Genomic DNA, 15,794 nt, shown 5'->3' on the forward strand with positions numbered 1-15,794 from the left:
GGCTCATAATCTCCACACACGTAACGAGTAAGAATAATATTGAGTAAATCGTATGACAAACTTAAACGATGATATTAAGTAATGATATGCAACTTATAGCTACTGCTTACTACGCATTCAAAGAATACCATTTGTATTTGTAAGATAGTTACTAAAAGCCTTACATTACTAGCTCAGGAGATCGCTGGCTAACGGTGCAGTGGTGGTAAATCAATGGCATCGATCATTAGCGCCGACATTGCGGGAATATGTTACAAATCAAGTTTCTCGAATAGTACCTAGGGGAGTCGGGTTGACTGATACCTACCAGGGTCTTTCCAGGCTATATACCATATCCCTTTAGTCAACATAAGACTACAGCTCCACCATGATCAGTAACTGTACTTCCAGCAACCCCTGAGTTCCACTGGCACCCACAAAAGCTTTCTTCTAGTTGGTTAGACGCTTCTGAAGATCACTGCGAGAGCCTCAACACTTACAGGCTTAAAGGGCCTGCGCTATCGCCGATGTACAGTTGCCGGGTTTGTGGAAACTGTAGTCTTATGCCAAAGAGATATACCATATATTCCCTGGATTTAATGACCCACAGGACTGGTCCGCCAAGAAGCTCTAGTAGCTCTCTTGTAGAGAATATTCCTCTGATACTCAAATCACAATTGACAACCTATCTATTTTCGATGTACGTACAAGAAGGAATTATTACTCTTAGTATATTGCTCACATATATATACTCTTTCCAGAGTCCCCAAATTCTAGGGATGATGAACATATACTGACATTTGGGCCTTAACACGGCAAGAAATGTGATATGCTATCCTAAAAATAAAGCAGCATATTCAACAGGTATTTCAAGGCCAAGATAATAATATCTCCTTGTAAATAGTAGAGAAGATATGCCGACATCATCTACAGTGTAGTTTTATGAGATGCGTCTCGAGCTACCCAAGAGTGTTCTGCCTATGTAATTCAGGCCTGTGTCCAGGTGCGACCACAGGCGGCCCTGAGTCCCTATTCCTCGGATGAGGGCATGGTCCATATTGGCCTAAGCCCTTGACAGCATCTAGAAGGAGACTAATTACGATGGGGAACCGCACCGTTCGTAGTCACGGACACTTACCGTCTGTTCTATGTCGCTCAATTGGTTGCACCCAGGCGGCCAGAATTAAGGGGAATTCGGCTAAATCATATGAGATGCATTCAGCTTTCCTTTACGGGAATCGACCCTGAAAATCTGTAACGTAGCCCAGAGTGCCGAGTGAATGTCAATCTTGATATCCAAATTTCCCATCCACTTGGATCTTGTATGAGCATGCGTACGCGCAATCTTCGTCCGTCTTGGTGTGCGGGGACCTCACCGAAGACTCGATCTAGGGCAGCCGGATAAGATGAACGAACGTACATGGAGAATATAAGGCCCTCACTTAAAGACTCACATTTCCTCTACCCTTGAGCTGTTAACGGACCATATCAATATCATTCAAACATCTCTAGTTACCCGTAAAAGTTAACTCATCGTCACGAATATGTTCGGCACCAAGTCAGTGCTTGCCGTCGTTCTACTAGCCGCCACAGCGGTTTGGTCGGAAGTTTCGCCAGACGAAACCTGCGGCACGACAAAAGCCGGTAACAACAAGGGCTACACGTGTCCCAGTGAGAAGAAGTGCTGTTCAGCCAGCGGCTACTGCGGTGCGACGGATGAATACTGCCTTACGACGGTAGGATGCCAGGACAATTTTTCAAACGCAACCAGTGCTTGCATTGAACCTGTCGATGGGGAAACCATCTCTCCGGACGGTACCTGTGGATCTGAAGGTGCCGGCCAGTACGGGTATCGATGTCCTACTGAAGGCGGGACCTGTTGCTCTGCTGCGTATGTCGCTACCCCCCCTAGGTGATCTGACTTGGTTCGCTAGTTGGTTGCGAAGTAGGTAGTTCCATATGCATGCTAACATATCGGCTCTCAAGGGGCTATTGTGGGAACACGACTGATCATTGTCTTACCACGAGCGGCTGCCAGTCGACTTACGGAGAGTGTCAATGATTGGTGGTAGTATGGGTCAGGTCCTTTCCAAGTTTGCGCGTCGCGTTAGAATAAAGGAGAGGGCGCGGAAGTAGGGTTACACATTTGGAAAAACTAAGACAGAATCTACATGGCTTGACACCTAATGGGGATGAGTGCGGTGGTAGAGCATACGTAGATACCTAAGTAACTACTGTGATTCACCCCTGTTAGGCTTCTATCTGTTATTTGCTGGCTTGAGCATTAGGCATGGTTGAAGAAGAAGGAAAAAGAAAAGAAATATACGGCGAAAACGAATTTATACATACATTGCATAGCAAGCATTGGTCTCGAGTTGTCTCTTACCAACCTGGTAGCCAAGGTGGGATCGCGGTTCGGTACTATCGTCCGCCGTCGTCCGCCGTCCGATCGCGGCCTGCCGTATAATGCCCAGGTAGGGTGGGGATTGCAAGTTAGGTACCTTCTAAATCTAGACAACCACCTAGTCAAATAGGTTCAGCCTCATTAACACTATCCAGGAGAATGGTTCTGGTTCACTTCCATGTTTCTGTGTACCATGGCTACTTTATTTCACAATGGACGCTTCTTCCGGTCCGGTTCTAAGGGCGAGGACCATTCTTTTGCGGAGTCCTTGCTTGTCGATGGGTCCGGGACAATCGTTCACATCGGTAATGCGAGCGATGAGCAAATCAGAGTAGCTAATGCTGCCGGGGTAGCCAAGCACGACATGTGCGGCCGCTTAGTCTTACCAGGTTTCATAGACGGGCACATGCACTTTCTGATGCTGGGGCAGTCCTTGCAGAAGGCTGGACTGGAAGCATGCAAGGATCTGCAGGACATCCGGCGAACCATCAAGGAGTTCGCGGCAGCACACCCGTCCGTAGCTCGAATCATGTGTAAAGGATGGATGCACTCCATGACCAACGGAAAGGCGTTAGCGAGCATGATAGATGACTTGGACCCAAGGCCTATCTTCATCGACTCCAAGGACCTACACTCAACGTGGTGCAACGCCGCGGCCCTGGACGAAATGGGAGTGCAAAATATGCCGGATCCAGAGGGCGGGAAGATCCACCGTGACGAGAACGGTAAGGCATCCGGGCTTCTATCCGAAGCGGCTGCTGTCACGATCGTCTGGCCGCATATCGCCAAAGTTGCACCTATGGAAGAGAAGTTAGCTGCATTGAAAGGAGCGGTCGAGGCGTATAATTCAGCTGGCTATACCGGACTCGTACAAATGGCAATGGACGAAAACGCATGGGAGGCGCTGCAAGTGTTACGCCAGATAGAGACCTTGCCGATTAGAATTGCGATCCACTGGCTCATTACTCCTAGAAAGACGGAAGCGGAGAACCTCGCCCAAGTTGACCGTGCGATCGAGTTGAATCGACAGTTCAACGAAGAGACCAGCCCCGACTTCCGCGTTGTTGGTATTAAGATAATCGGCGATGGAATCATCGATGGCTGTACCGCGGGACTTCTAGAACCTTACACTTCAAACGGCGTATCCTGCGACCCTATCTGGTCGCTTGCAGAACTAGGACCCGTTGTAAATAAAGCAGACGCTGCGGGCCTACAATGCGCCTTACACGCAATTGGCGACAAGACCATACAGGTGGCCATCGACGCGCTGGAGCAGAATGCCACTCCCGGTCGCAGACATCGGATCGAGCATCTCGAGCTTGCGTCACCGCAGGATGCCGCAAGGTTGGGTAAGTTGGGCATCACCGCGTCTATCCAACCGGTACACGCCGACCCGGCCATCCTCCGAGCTTGGCCCTCTCTTCTCGGGCCCGCCCGCTGCGAGCGCGCGTTCGCCTACAAAGAATTTGCCGACGGAGGCGCAGTACTTGCATTGGGGTCTGACGCACCCACGGCCCCCCACGCACCACTCAAGAACGTATACACGGCCACGACGCGGCGGTCAGCTAGAGAGCCGTCTCTGTCGGACCGGGTAAACCCGCATTTCGCATTAGAGCTAGCGGCGGCTATCGCGGCAGGGACGGAGGGATCAGCGTACAGCTGCTTTGCGGACCGACGGTCCGGGAGGCTGGAGATCGGACGGATGGCAGATATGGCCGTGGTAGATATGGAATGGGATGCGAATAAGCTGTTGGAAGCAAAAGTTGTACAGACGTGGTTTCAGGGGAAGAAGGTCTTTGACGGCGAAGTGTAAGCTCCGCCAACACAGGTAAAGAATACTTCACGTATTTGCTGCTTCCAAGGTGCTCGGAGGAACAGACCAATTGTAAGCCCTGTCCCAAAAGAGGGCTAATGTCTGTCTAAAAATACAAACGGGCAACTTATCACAGCATTATTCGCGCGGATTATACTAATTTGAAGACTTGATTCAGGATTGTTACCACTACATGTATTTCTCATGATATGTTTCTGTGAACAAAAGTTATCCAAGCAAGTTCCGCGGGTACGCGACATTGGAATCGGCCGTAGACCGGAGCACCTTGCCCCCTCATACCTAAAAAGGGGGCCCCTTTTCGGAATTTGTGGGGCACAAATTCATCGACCACCCGGAGAGATCGGGGCGCACGATATCGTATCAGTAAGTAGTATCGTTTAGTCATGCTTGACATGCCTTTCTTTTCCTTCGTCTTGATTTCTTTATTTTCCTTTGATTTTAAACTTAAATCATCATTAAGGGAATTTTGGTTGATAATCTTTCTGAATAACAAATTAAAGGCTTGAAGGGTTGACTTCTTTCGGAGCCGGGTACGGTACAACAAGCAGTTGGAGATGTGGAGAAGACCGGAGCTTCCGAGTGGCTTCCATTGATATGGCCGAATCATTCCGAGTGCAGTTTCCCTGGAATGATAAGAAGTACGTAAGCAAGTACATAAGATGATATTTAAATTGGAATGTATCTACATCATGGCATACTAAGTACCTACATTGATACTGTCATACATACATACACTACACAGGTACGATAGAAGGTACGCCAACCCCAAGAACCCCAAGAAATAAGCTCCTTGGCCTTCCCTAACAAGTAAAGCGTAGCCTCATTCTTCCCACCTGCCGAGAGAATGGAAAGACCAGCACGGTCCAGTCACGCAACGTGCAAGGTCGTGACATCCATACATGCATAGGTACCCATGTATCTACAGAGAGACGGTTGAAGTATACCTACCAACGTTGAAAGGTGGAGAAGCTCAGAACCGTGGAGCCTTCGATGTTCCAAGATTCCAAGAACATTCGGTTTCAAACTATTCCACCGAATTTTCTTTTTCTATTCGCCTGACCTTCTACTTGTCGCGTCTCACCGGACCTTTGCAGCTTTGCAGATATCCAATTATCACCCAGAACCTATTAGAGCATTCTCTTGGCATCCAATCGTGATTATTCCTTGCCCGCCCTTCCCCTGCCCTTCCCCTGCCCTCCCCGTTTCCCTATGCGATTCTCATTATGACGAGGCCCCGAAGCCCAATCAATGCCTCTCATACGAATACTATGCCCAATACGCCTCACTCACGTCGAGGTTCTCCCTTGGCGCAGGTTGGGCGCTATACCACATAGCGATGGATGAACTTGGCGGCGTTGAAGACGGTCAGTAGGTCGTATTATATCTAACCTCTATCACCTCCCCACGATCTCATCTTGGCTCGGATTGCACAGATCTTCTTAGATCCTCCTCCAGCCACTTTCCAGATTCCCCCATCTGTCCTGGAATAATACTTATCTACCTACTTACCGACACGTGAATGGGTATAGAAGACCAACCTGCTGTCGAGGAGTCGACTGAGCCCCCTATATGTGGCTACGTCGATGCTACACCGGGAACTCCGTCTGGCTTCATAAACCGGACCACAACAACTAACATCGTCAGTACCATAGCTAATTTCCCAAGCTCTCACCCTGACGAGGGATCCGCATTCTCTGCAGCAGGTGGGAGTTACCCCGAACCTCACAAGCTCGCGGTTGAGGATCTAGAGATCATTTTCAACACCGACGTAAAGAACGGCCTCGACGACGATGAGGCAGCTCGTCGCCTTCAGCATGGTGGGCCGAACAAGGTTGAGGGAGCTCAAGGGTTATCCATGTGGAAAATTCTCTTGAGGCAGGTGTCCAATAGCTTGACAGTGGTCCTCATCATCGTTATGGCCCTCTCATTTGCCATCAATGATTATATCGAGGGCGGCGTTATCGCCGCTGTCATCTCACTGAACATCATTGTGGGGTATGTCTCCGTCCTTAGTCGTCGAGACTATCTCTGATACATGAATTCTATCATGAATGTATCGCACTAACTGGTTGTTGGTAGATTTGTGCAAGATTACCGTGCTGAGCAGACTATCCAGTCTCTCTATGCATTGTCTGCGCCGACATGCAAGGTCATCCGTTCTGGGCAGGTCACCAACATCAAGGCTGAAGCACTTGTCAAGGGCGATATCGTACTACTTAATGTTGGTGACATTATCCCGGCGGATCTTCGATTTGTCGATGGCTTGAATCTATCGACCGATGAAGCGTTGCTTACCGGGGAATCTCTACCTGTTAGCAAGCATCCAAAGGCGATTCTGGACGATGCTAACGTTTCTCTCGGTGACCGCGTGAACATGTTGTATTCGGCAAGTTCTGTCGCGCGTGGTCGTGGAAAGGGAATTACCGTCGCAACCGGTATGAGTACCGAGGTAGGCAAGATTGCCCAATTGCTCCGCGCGAACTCTGGCTCGGACGAGAACGTATCTCTGTTAGGCGCCTACTGGAAGCGCATAAAGGCTAGCGTGCGCAGTATTCTGGGTCTAGACGGCACACCCCTTCAGATCAAACTAAGCAAGTTCGCCTTGATTCTATTTTCTCTGGCTGTCCTGCTCTCCCTGATCGTATTTTCTGCTAGCCTCTGGGAAATTGACGATGAAGTTTTGATCTATGGTATTTGTGTGGGCGTTGCTGTTATTCCTGAATCGCTCATCGCTGTCTTGACCATTAGTATGGCTGTCGGAACGAAAGCGATGGCGAAAGGCAACGTGGTCGTAAGGAAGCTTTCTGCTCTAGAGGCCGTTGGGGGAGTGACCAATATTTGCTCCGACAAGACTGGCACCTTAACTCAGGGCAAGATGATCACCAGGAAGATCTGGCTTCGTAATGAATCTATGGCTACCGTTGAAGCTTGCACTGATCCTTTCGACCCGTCCAGTGGAATAATCACCTGGAGTGCTCAAAAGTCCGGATCAGCCGATGGATTGTCAATCTCCCGGCTGCGTCCATCGACGAGGAAATTTATGGAATGTCTGTCTCTATGCAACAATTCAACAGTGACGGACGGGAAACCGGCACCGGATGAGGACACTGCTGAGACCCTGACCACCTCAACTGCTGCAATCTCGAGTTGGACGGCGGTTGGTGAACCGACTGAGATTGCTCTCCATGTTTTCGCGATGCGCTTTGGCATGAGCAAAGAAACCGTTTCTCAGACGAATGGTGTACACCTTCTAGCGGAGCATCCTTTCGATTCTTCCTGCAAGCGCATGACCGTTGTATACTCGACCCCCGATTCCGGCTCGGTCGACGTATATACTAAGGGCGCCTTAGAAGTCATGCTGCCACTGCTTAACACATCCGATAGTACAAAGGCCGAGTTTATTGCAAAGGCAGAATTACTTGCTGCCGAGGGCCTTCGAGTACTTTGTATTGCTCATAAGACGGCCGAAGATAGCACTGCCCTCAGGGATGCGCGAGACGCTGCTGAAAGTGACCTCACGCCTCTGGGTCTTGCTGGTTTGTATGACCCTCCTCGATTGGAATCCGCCGACGCTGTGAAGAGATGTAGGATCGCCGGTATCTCGGTTCACATGCTTACTGGTGATCATATCAAAACAGCTACGGCAATCGCGCGCGAAGTAGGCATTCTTAGTAGCGGACTCAACGCCGCCGAGGCAGCGAGGGCTATCATGCCCGCCGCCTCATTTGATGCTATGTCAGACGCCCAGATCGATCGCTTGGAAAAGCTGCCGTTAGTGTTAGCTCGCTGTAGCCCATCGACAAAGGTACGCATGGTTGAAGCAATACACCGCCGTGGTGCATTTTGCGTTATGACCGGCGATGGAGTCAACGACTCACCTGCTCTGAAAAAGGCAGACGTCGGTATAGCTATGGGTTTCAATGGCAGTGATGTGGCCAAGGAGGCCGCAGATATGGTTCTTACAGACGACAACTTTGCTTCGATCGTTACTGCTGTCGAAGAAGGACGACGGTTATTCGACAACATCCAAAAGGTGAAGTCCCTGAACCATACCATACAACACAAACTGCAGGTCCTGGGAATTACTGCTGACTAGATAACCGATGTATAGTTTCTACTTCACCTCCTAGTCTCCAATATCGCACAGGTCATTCTCTTACTCATTGGCCTAGCATTCAAAGATGAGGATAATAAATCGGTATTTCCGCTCTCTCCTATCGAGATCCTGTGGGCGAACTTGATCACGTCGTCCTTCTTAGCCCTTGGTCTTGGTTTTGAAGAGGCGCAACCGGATATTATGTTACGACCACCACATGACTTACGCGTCGGCATTTTCACGAAGGAAATAATCATCGATAAGATGGCATACGGCGTGTTCATGGGCTCTCTATGCATTGCAGCTTTTACTTCCGTCATCTACACTTCGATGGAAGACGTCTACGAGGAGCCGCCGTGGTACGGCGTACTAGGTTCTGACTGCAACGCAGTATACAATGAGTCGTGCAACAGCGTCTACCGAGCTCGTGCGGCAACCTATGCTACTCTTAGTTTCCTCCTGCTCTTCACAGCCTGGGAAGTGAAGCATTTCACTCGCTCCCTGTTTAACATGTATCCGGAAATCTACACCGGGCCCTTCTCGGTTTTCAGAACAGTGTGGAAGAATAAATTCCTATTCGGAGCCGTGGTGGCAGGTTTCTTCATTACCTTCCCAGTGATATACCTGCCGGTCATCGATAGAGCAGTTTTTAAACACCAAGGTATCGGTATTGAGTGGATCGTTGTAGCCGCATGTGTCATAACTTACGTTGCTCTAGTAGAGCTATGGAAGGCAGGAAAACGGCGGTTTGTCAAGGGCGCTGTCTACGGTCAAGCTGCTGCCGGTGAGGTCTAGGGATGTTCTACATAGCGACAATCCCCTCTTTCCCTCCTCTTCCCCCCTGACCCTCCCCGCCTCCAAAAAAAAAAAAAAAAAAAAAAACCTCATGAAAGCTTCTCTGCGGTGAGATGTAGGGCGGATTTAAGTTATACCTGTGGTGCCGAAGCCGTTACTTTGGGAAGGGGAGCAGACAAACACACGTTCGTTTAGGAATAGAAACCAGGAAACACGGGATAGTGCGAGTAACAACAATTCTATTGTTAGCATAAATAGGCGATAACTTTGCATAAATATTAACTATATACATTCCTTACCTTATTGCAACATGTTCTACGGTGTTTTTGCGGTGACTGAAAAAAAGGTGCTTATTAGGTATCTATGATACACCGGGGCAGATGGGACATCATCGAGAGCTAACCCCATTTTACATTCGATGTTCACTCCTCTCCCAGTTTGAGTATAGCCCTACCGCCATTCTTTCGCTGAAATCAGTCTATGCCACCGCCGTGCCACCTCATATATCTGAGCTAGAGTCAGGATAGGGGATGCTACTGCTGGTTCTGGTGTAAAAATCAGAGAAGCTCCATATGAGGATGTGGCCGGGGTCTAGGGCGGTTTAAGGGGTGCTCTCCCCTTCGCCGAGGATACGGGCAATTAGGACGTATATGAATATTACGCCTCCGAAGACTAACAACTTGTTACGGCCGAGCCAACCCGTTCCGGCATCTCTGCGCTGAACGACAGCGTCAACAACAGCTTGGGTCTGGCCGCCGCTGCCACCAGCAATGCCCAGCTGTGGTCCACATGAGACACCACCGTTCCTGGCGCCCGTAGCTATGTCGATGTTGCTCTCGGTAATCCACCGCCAATTCTCCTTGTCTAATTCGGGCCACTCGGCCCTGAACTTGGCACCGCCATCTCCTGCTTTTACATTTCCCTTCTGAGCAGGGTTCTTGGAGTGCGAGCCCCCTCCTGTAGAGTTCCACCACCTAGACCTCGCAGCAAATATTCGTCGTTCGTGTGCTGTAGCCGAGACGGAGCCGGTAGTCATCTCCTCCGAAGTCATGAAAGAGAGCAGACCGATAAGGATCGTGGATACTTCCCAGGCCGGATTGAAGGAACGTGGATGGAAGTCGGAGATCGAAAGGCATAGCCGCGTGGAGGGCTGGAAACGACCGGAAGGGGTGTGCATTCGAATGGCAGGAGGCGCAAAGGGGTAGTTGGGTGGAAAGATCAAGGTACCCCAGTACTGGCCATTATGGTAAGGGGTATCCTCGGGACCGGTGATGATGTAGTGCCACCTGCTTTTTGATTAGCGACTCGGGGATGTTTGGTGATAGGCCGGAACATACTCGAGGATGTTGGACTCTGATGGATGAGCGCTGATGTATGGAGGGGGGTTTTCTGATATGCTCTTGTATTCACGCGCCAACTATAGTAATGCAACCCGGATTAGATTACCATTTTGTTATGTGGAAAGGGAGAACAGAACAATGAATGGGGATATAAGAAAAGGAGATATACGTACGCGTTTACTCGCTTGTTTGCTAGCCATAGTGTCTATGCGTATGGTCAATTGTGTTGTTATCTTGCTGGATCCGGGTATCTCGTAGAAGAAAAGGAAATGCGTCACGACGGCCCTGGGGTGCGGCTTTCGTATGTCGTGTGCGCAGTGCACCAATGTCGCCTCTTCTCGTTAGTAGGATTAAAATCGATGGAATCGGCGGGATCGGCTGTGTTCGGTTATGGGAGCGTAACGAGGGACTAGAAGTAGATACAAAGGTAATGAATATACGAGATACTGGCTAATAATTAATTGTCGAGTGTAGTGACTGGAGGATGTTTGAATTAAAAAGAAGGGGCTACGGTTTTGAGTTGAAGGACTAAGGATAAAATAAGGCTGATGATGACGGATTGGCCTTAGCTAAGTTTAGATAAGGTTCCAACAGTACGTACATTGGTAGGTAAGTAACACGGGTATCCCAGACTGGTGCAAATAATTGCGTCATCTCTTAAGTAGGTACCTAAATGTAACGAGTACGTACCTTCTTCCGGAGATTCCAGCTAATAGCAGCTACTAACCTACCAATCAACCTTGTAACTTCCAGCCCAAGCTCTCTCTTTATACTCTTTACATATAACAACCTTTTTTTTCCTTTCCTTAACGAGGGAGACAGGTTGTCTCTAAGATGGCTCGTAACGCTTCTCCTGGAGGCGACGATGTAAGACTTTTTGAGGATCATCCCCACATGCCAATAGCTAATAAAAATATGTTCACACCAGGCCTTCGAAGGTCTACTAAAGTCCGAGACTGCGTCAATACAGCAGAGAGCGGCAGCAGCAGAACGAGCTCGCGCACAAGAGGCACACAACACACAAAGGACAATTGAATTGGTGAATATTTCTTTCTACACATACAGCTTCTCCGCTGTTCGCTGTTCTCTGTCACTATACACACTGCTCACCCCGATCTAGTTGTCGCAAAATCAAACGCTCCCAGTCACCATCTCTTCTATCCAAATCCATGGCGCCAGACATACCCGCAAATCATTCCTCGAACCTTTACTCCAACCGCTCGTTGAAGATAGTCGCAATGCCGACTATACACTTGCGAGCATGATGGAGCAAGTGAGCGGTGCCGTCGATAAGCTACATAAATTCGGTATGAGTTGAATCACCGACCTTGATATTATGGAATTCTCGTGTTGACGTCGGGTATAAAGACATTTTTCACCCCAACATCATCTTCTACTTATCCCGTCCGTCCCACCTCGACCCGTCTTCCTCTCCAACCGACCTTGATGTCTCCCTACGTGTGCGCGAAAAGTCTCGCCTCCTTCTCAAAACGGGCACGGATTTGGGCAACACAGAAGGTTCTGCTTATGGATCTATGCTGTGGCGCAACATTTTTGGGGGCGCCGAATCTCTATCACTCAATGCTTCGGCAGGTACAAGGACACGCTCGGCATATAGTGCCGAATTCGGTGCTCCGGTCAAAAGCAATCCCAACCTACGCCTTAGCGTCGACGGTCTAGCGAGCAGTACCCAGAAACCTTGGGCGAGCCACGAGGAAGTTCTAAGGGGCGGGGGTGTTAAACTCAATTGGCTAAAGAACAACGGAGATCGACATCAGTTCGGGTATTCCGGTGCCTGGAGACAAGTAACTGGCCTATCCGCTGAGGCGAGTCCTAGTGTTCGGGGCGATGCCGGGGACTCTACGAAGAGCGCCATATCCTACTTGTTCCAGCGGGAACGGAGAGATAACCCTATGTTGCCGCAAAGCGGATACTTGATCAAGACAACTGCCGAATTCGCAGGGTGGGGATCTCTAGGCGGAGACGTTGGCTTCTCCAAGAGCGAACTTGAAGTTGCCGGAGCGGTGCCGGTCCCCTTACCCGGCGTTAAAGGGTCATCGGGTGTATCCATCGGCGGTGGCCTCAGAGCAGGCTTACTCTATCCCCTCCCTCTGTCATATGGTCTTAGCGGCGCATCACCCAGTCGCATCAACGACCGCTTTACCCTCGGTGGGCCGACGGACGTAAGAGGCTTCTCACTAGGTGGTCTTGGTCCTAGGGACGGTGGTGACGCTCTCGGTGGCGACGTTTACGCTGCAGGGAGTGTTAATATGCTCGTCCCCCTCCCTAGGACCGGGCCCGAGTCTCCCTTCAGACTACAACTCTTCGCCAACGGCGGCCGGCTAGTAGCGATGAGAAACAAGACCAAAGGTGGCGGTTCCGCATCTGGCCAGCGTCTGGGTGCCGGTGCGATATGGGAAGGTATGGTTTCTGCAACGAAGGACCTCGGTACGGGACTTCCTAGCGTCGCCGCCGGCATAGGCCTCGTATACGCTCACCCTGTTGCTAGATTCGAGCTGAACTTCAGCTTACCTCTAGTAATGAGGCGGGGAGAGGAGGCCCGAAAAGGATTGCAAGTTGGCGTAGGAATCAATTTCTTATAGCGCTGCAGAATCCTCTAGGCCTACTCTAAACAGCCAAAACGAGGAAGTTACCTCGTGTAAATATTCTATCCTACCTATCTCCCTTTGTAGATACCCGCTCTCCCCCCGAGTATTTAGTATACCTTGTTTAGTAGATGCCCGTCTATCGTAGCTTATTTAACGGACAACGACCTGTCTAACAAGATCTACGATAAGTTGACGCGTTATATAGGGAAGACAATATAGCCATGTGTCAGAAACCGATTCTTAATCTCAGTTTTATTATTATCTACACAAATTTGCATTTTCTTTCGTCCTTCGGGTTTTTTTGGGGGGGGGTTTTTTTCTTATAGCCCTTTGAGAGGCACATTTCAGCTCCTTCGGCTTTCCATAATGGATACTTATCCTGTCGGCTAGTTCCTAACCTAACAGCGGGGATAGTTCCCTGGACGCTTAGATAGTGGGGTTGCCATCGCCTTGTTCCGAATGGGGTCAATATTCGACAATTCCGAGAAAGGTCCTCCTGGATCTCGTCCCATCCTGATCAAACCAACCCAATGGCAGCAATCGGTCCCTCGTCTAAAATCGTCATCGTTGGCTCCGGTGTCTTCGGCATCTCGACGGCGCTATGGTTGGCACGCTCCGGCTATAAGGACGTGACCGTCCTAGACATGCAAGATACCGCCCGCATGGCATACGACCCGTCATGCGTAGACTCGGCATCGGCCGACCTAAACAAGATCATCCGTTTCAGCTACGGCTCGGAGATTGAGTATCAGAGGCTTGCTACCGAGGCTGCCAAGATATGGGACGAGTGGAATCTCGAGATCCTGACGGCACCGACCAATGAGTTGCCAGAGCGCTTAAGACACGGCGACAGAAAGCTTTGGTGGAACGTAGGAATGCTACGCATGAGTTGCGAATCAGATTTGGGTGATTTTGAGATTACAACGCTAGATAATATGGAACGCGAGGGGATTCGGGAGTTCCAGTTCAGGACCGATGATGATAGAGGTAGGTTAGGAAACCAAAATGCACCACCACAACTGCAAAGCATGGAATCTGATTATGCCTTGTTACGATATTAAGATGTTACTCGGGCGAGGGAACGAGGCTGGGCACACAAGCTTGACCCCTGCCGTCGCCAAGATAGGCTCGGAACTCACAAGGCAGTCCTGGACTCAACCGCTGGTTTCGTTTATGCTTACAAGAGCTGTGCTTGGGCCCAGCATCTAGCGAGGAAAGCCGGCGTCAAAATGATACTCGACCCCCAACGCGGAAAAGTTGTTGATATTACGACCAAGAGCGACCAGCCCGTAGTGCATACCGCTGACGGTCTTCGATATACGGCCGACCTAGTCGTCGTTGCCGGTAAGTCGTTTATAATTCAACAACATGTCACATGATATAGACAGGTACGTGTTTACTAAAGGGGGAAAAACACAATATAGGTGGTGGGTGGACCCCGTCATTGGTTCCAGAAGTTCAAGGATTGTTAGAAACCACAGCCGGCTCAGTAGCCAACATCAGCATTCCGAAGGACCGCCCTGAGCTGTGGGAACGGTTCGCGCCGGAAAACCAACCGGTGATCACTTGGGGTTCATGGCAGGGCAAAGAAGTATACAGCCTCCCTAGGGACGAAAACGGCACGTTCAAAATTGGTTGGCGGAAAACAAAGTCAGGCATTCCCCTTAATTGATCCACGCAGGCCTCATATAAAAGTAAGGCTAATCCGATAGGCGATAGATGGACGAACTTCGAAGATGTCCGTGAGCAGCGTATATCAGTTCCTAGAACTGCCCACGTAACTGAGCGTAAAGAAACGCGACTTCCGATCGATGCTCTAAATGGTATCAAAGGTGAGAAGTAGAGCGTGGAGTTATTTAAGGTCTACAAAAAAAATTTTAGAACAAAATGTAAAAATAAATCTGGCTCACCTAACTAACTACCGTCACCTTTTAGAATACATATCGGTCAACTTCCCGGAGTTGGTCCCACTAGGGATTACGTCCACCAGACTCTGCTGGTATACCGACAGCATTGACAATTCATTTGTTGTCGACTTCGTGCCCGGACGCCCTGGAGTTGCGGTCTGTTCCGGCGGTAGCGGTCACGGCTTCAAATTCCTACCCATCCTTGGACGCGAAGTCGTCAAGATTCTCGAAGGCAGGGGATCGCAGACGGTCTACGGTCACATGTGGCGGTGGAGAAGCAGTAGCGAGCCCATGAGGAACGGTCTAGAGGAAGGCGAACAAGGTCCAAGGGTACTATCAAAGCAGACGATGGCCACCAAGGCGGATTGGACATTTACAGGCCAATGATTTGCGATAGTTATGCCGCTTTCGAATTATTCAAGGTCTTTAAGAGGTGGCCTGGGCGTTCAATATACATATACTACCTAGGTAGATATATATATATATGTATATATAGTTATATGGATAAACCAACCCAATCCAGTGTCAAGCTATTTTCTTCATTATGAGATATCTATTAAGAGATATTGTCAAGTAATTAAATCAGTGCCCGTAAAGCTCTTTATACATAGGTAGAAAAGAAAAAAAGCAATGACTAAAATAACTAGATGGAGGAGGACGACAAGAACCGACTCGGCCCAATACCTCATATTCGTGTGATAAACGCCTAGTTCCTACGTCGTCTTTGCCTTTCTTCAGTCCTCATTGGAGGAATTGGTTGACGGGGAGAGCAAGACTAATGTGATTGTTGGGTTTGATTGGCCAATCCTGTCCATTTTTCGACCAATCCG

At 49.5% G+C, this 15,794-nt stretch overlaps 6 protein-coding genes across 6 annotated transcripts; 5 read left to right on the forward strand and 1 right to left on the reverse strand.

Moving 5' to 3' along the window:
* The first annotated feature begins 1,283 nt into the window (after positions 1–1,283).
* F4807DRAFT_448529 (carbohydrate-binding module family 18 protein) lies at positions 1,284–2,501 on the forward strand. Its single transcript, XM_047999940.1, has 2 exons — positions 1,284–1,870; positions 1,966–2,501. The coding sequence occupies exons 1-2, from the start codon at positions 1,524–1,526 to the stop codon at positions 2,039–2,041; spliced, it is 423 nt and encodes a 140-aa protein (XP_047848716.1). The 5' UTR covers positions 1,284–1,523; the 3' UTR covers positions 2,042–2,501.
* On the forward strand, positions 2,260–4,297 carry F4807DRAFT_358593 (amidohydrolase 3). Its single transcript, XM_047995539.1, has one exon. It carries the CDS (start codon positions 2,562–2,564, stop codon positions 4,194–4,196), a length of 1,635 nt encoding a protein of 544 aa, XP_047848717.1. The 5' UTR covers positions 2,260–2,561; the 3' UTR covers positions 4,197–4,297.
* A 1,439-nt stretch (positions 4,298–5,736) lies between these two features.
* On the forward strand, positions 5,737–9,455 carry F4807DRAFT_472460 (potassium/sodium eff; the record flags this gene model as incomplete). The annotated part of the gene is made up of 3 exons (XM_048003017.1): positions 5,737–6,212; positions 6,297–8,250; positions 8,329–9,455. 3 exons carry the CDS (start codon positions 5,737–5,739, stop codon positions 9,106–9,108), a joined length of 3,210 nt encoding a protein of 1,069 aa, XP_047848718.1. The 3' UTR covers positions 9,109–9,455.
* Positions 9,406–10,999, reverse strand: F4807DRAFT_448555 (ubiquitin-conjugating enzyme). The gene is made up of 3 exons (XM_047999941.1): positions 10,622–10,999; positions 10,446–10,525; positions 9,406–10,394 (listed from the first exon to the last, which is right to left on the reverse strand). The coding sequence occupies exons 1-3, from the start codon at positions 10,646–10,648 to the stop codon at positions 9,710–9,712; spliced, it is 792 nt and encodes a 263-aa protein (XP_047848719.1). The 5' UTR covers positions 10,649–10,999; the 3' UTR covers positions 9,406–9,709.
* A 283-nt stretch (positions 11,000–11,282) lies between these two features.
* F4807DRAFT_465926 (outer membrane protein, OMP85 family) lies at positions 11,283–13,051 on the forward strand (the record flags this gene model as incomplete). The annotated part of the gene is made up of 4 exons (XM_048002336.1): positions 11,283–11,315; positions 11,377–11,487; positions 11,569–11,755; positions 11,817–13,051. The coding sequence occupies 4 exons, from the start codon at positions 11,283–11,285 to the stop codon at positions 13,049–13,051; spliced, it is 1,566 nt and encodes a 521-aa protein (XP_047848720.1).
* Positions 13,052–13,191: 140 nt separating this feature from the next.
* F4807DRAFT_358694 (FAD dependent oxidoreductase) lies at positions 13,192–15,710 on the forward strand. Its single transcript, XM_047995541.1, has 5 exons — positions 13,192–14,044; positions 14,120–14,401; positions 14,482–14,707; positions 14,777–14,889; positions 14,993–15,710. Exons 1-5 carry the CDS (start codon positions 13,588–13,590, stop codon positions 15,349–15,351), a joined length of 1,437 nt encoding a protein of 478 aa, XP_047848721.1. The 5' UTR covers positions 13,192–13,587; the 3' UTR covers positions 15,352–15,710.
* Positions 15,711–15,794: the final 84 nt, after the last annotated feature.

The sequence above is a fragment of the Annulohypoxylon truncatum genome (genome assembly GCF_022578515.1).
Source record: "Annulohypoxylon truncatum strain CBS 140777 unplaced genomic scaffold F4807scaffold_64, whole genome shotgun sequence".
Classification (NCBI taxonomy): Eukaryota; Fungi; Ascomycota; class Sordariomycetes; order Xylariales; family Hypoxylaceae; genus Annulohypoxylon; species Annulohypoxylon truncatum.

Bases quoted from the DNA above. Each gene is read 5' to 3' on its own strand.
- F4807DRAFT_448529 (XM_047999940.1), top strand. From the start codon at position 1,524: ATGTTCGGCACCAAGTCAGTGCTTGCCGTCGTTCTACTAGCCGCCACA. The intron at 1,871-1,965 runs GTATGTCGCTAC...TCGGCTCTCAAG, and splicing joins GGGACCTGTTGCTCTGCTGC to GGGCTATTGTGGGAACACGA.
- F4807DRAFT_358593 (XM_047995539.1), top strand. From the start codon at position 2,562: ATGTTTCTGTGTACCATGGCTACTTTATTTCACAATGGACGCTTCTTC.
- F4807DRAFT_448555 (XM_047999941.1), bottom strand. From the start codon at position 10,648: ATGGCTAGCAAACAAGCGAGTAAACGC. The intron at 10,526-10,621 runs GTACGTATATCT...GCATTACTATAG, and splicing joins GCAAACAAGCGAGTAAACGC to TTGGCGCGTGAATACAAGAG. The intron at 10,395-10,445 runs GTATGTTCCGGC...ATCAAAAAGCAG, and splicing joins TCAGAGTCCAACATCCTCGA to GTGGCACTACATCATCACCG.
- F4807DRAFT_358694 (XM_047995541.1), top strand. From the start codon at position 13,588: ATGGCAGCAATCGGTCCCTCGTCTAAAATCGTCATCGTTGGCTCCGGT. The intron at 14,402-14,481 runs GTAAGTCGTTTA...AACACAATATAG, and splicing joins CGACCTAGTCGTCGTTGCCG to GTGGTGGGTGGACCCCGTCA. The intron at 14,890-14,992 runs GTGAGAAGTAGA...GTCACCTTTTAG, and splicing joins TGCTCTAAATGGTATCAAAG to AATACATATCGGTCAACTTC.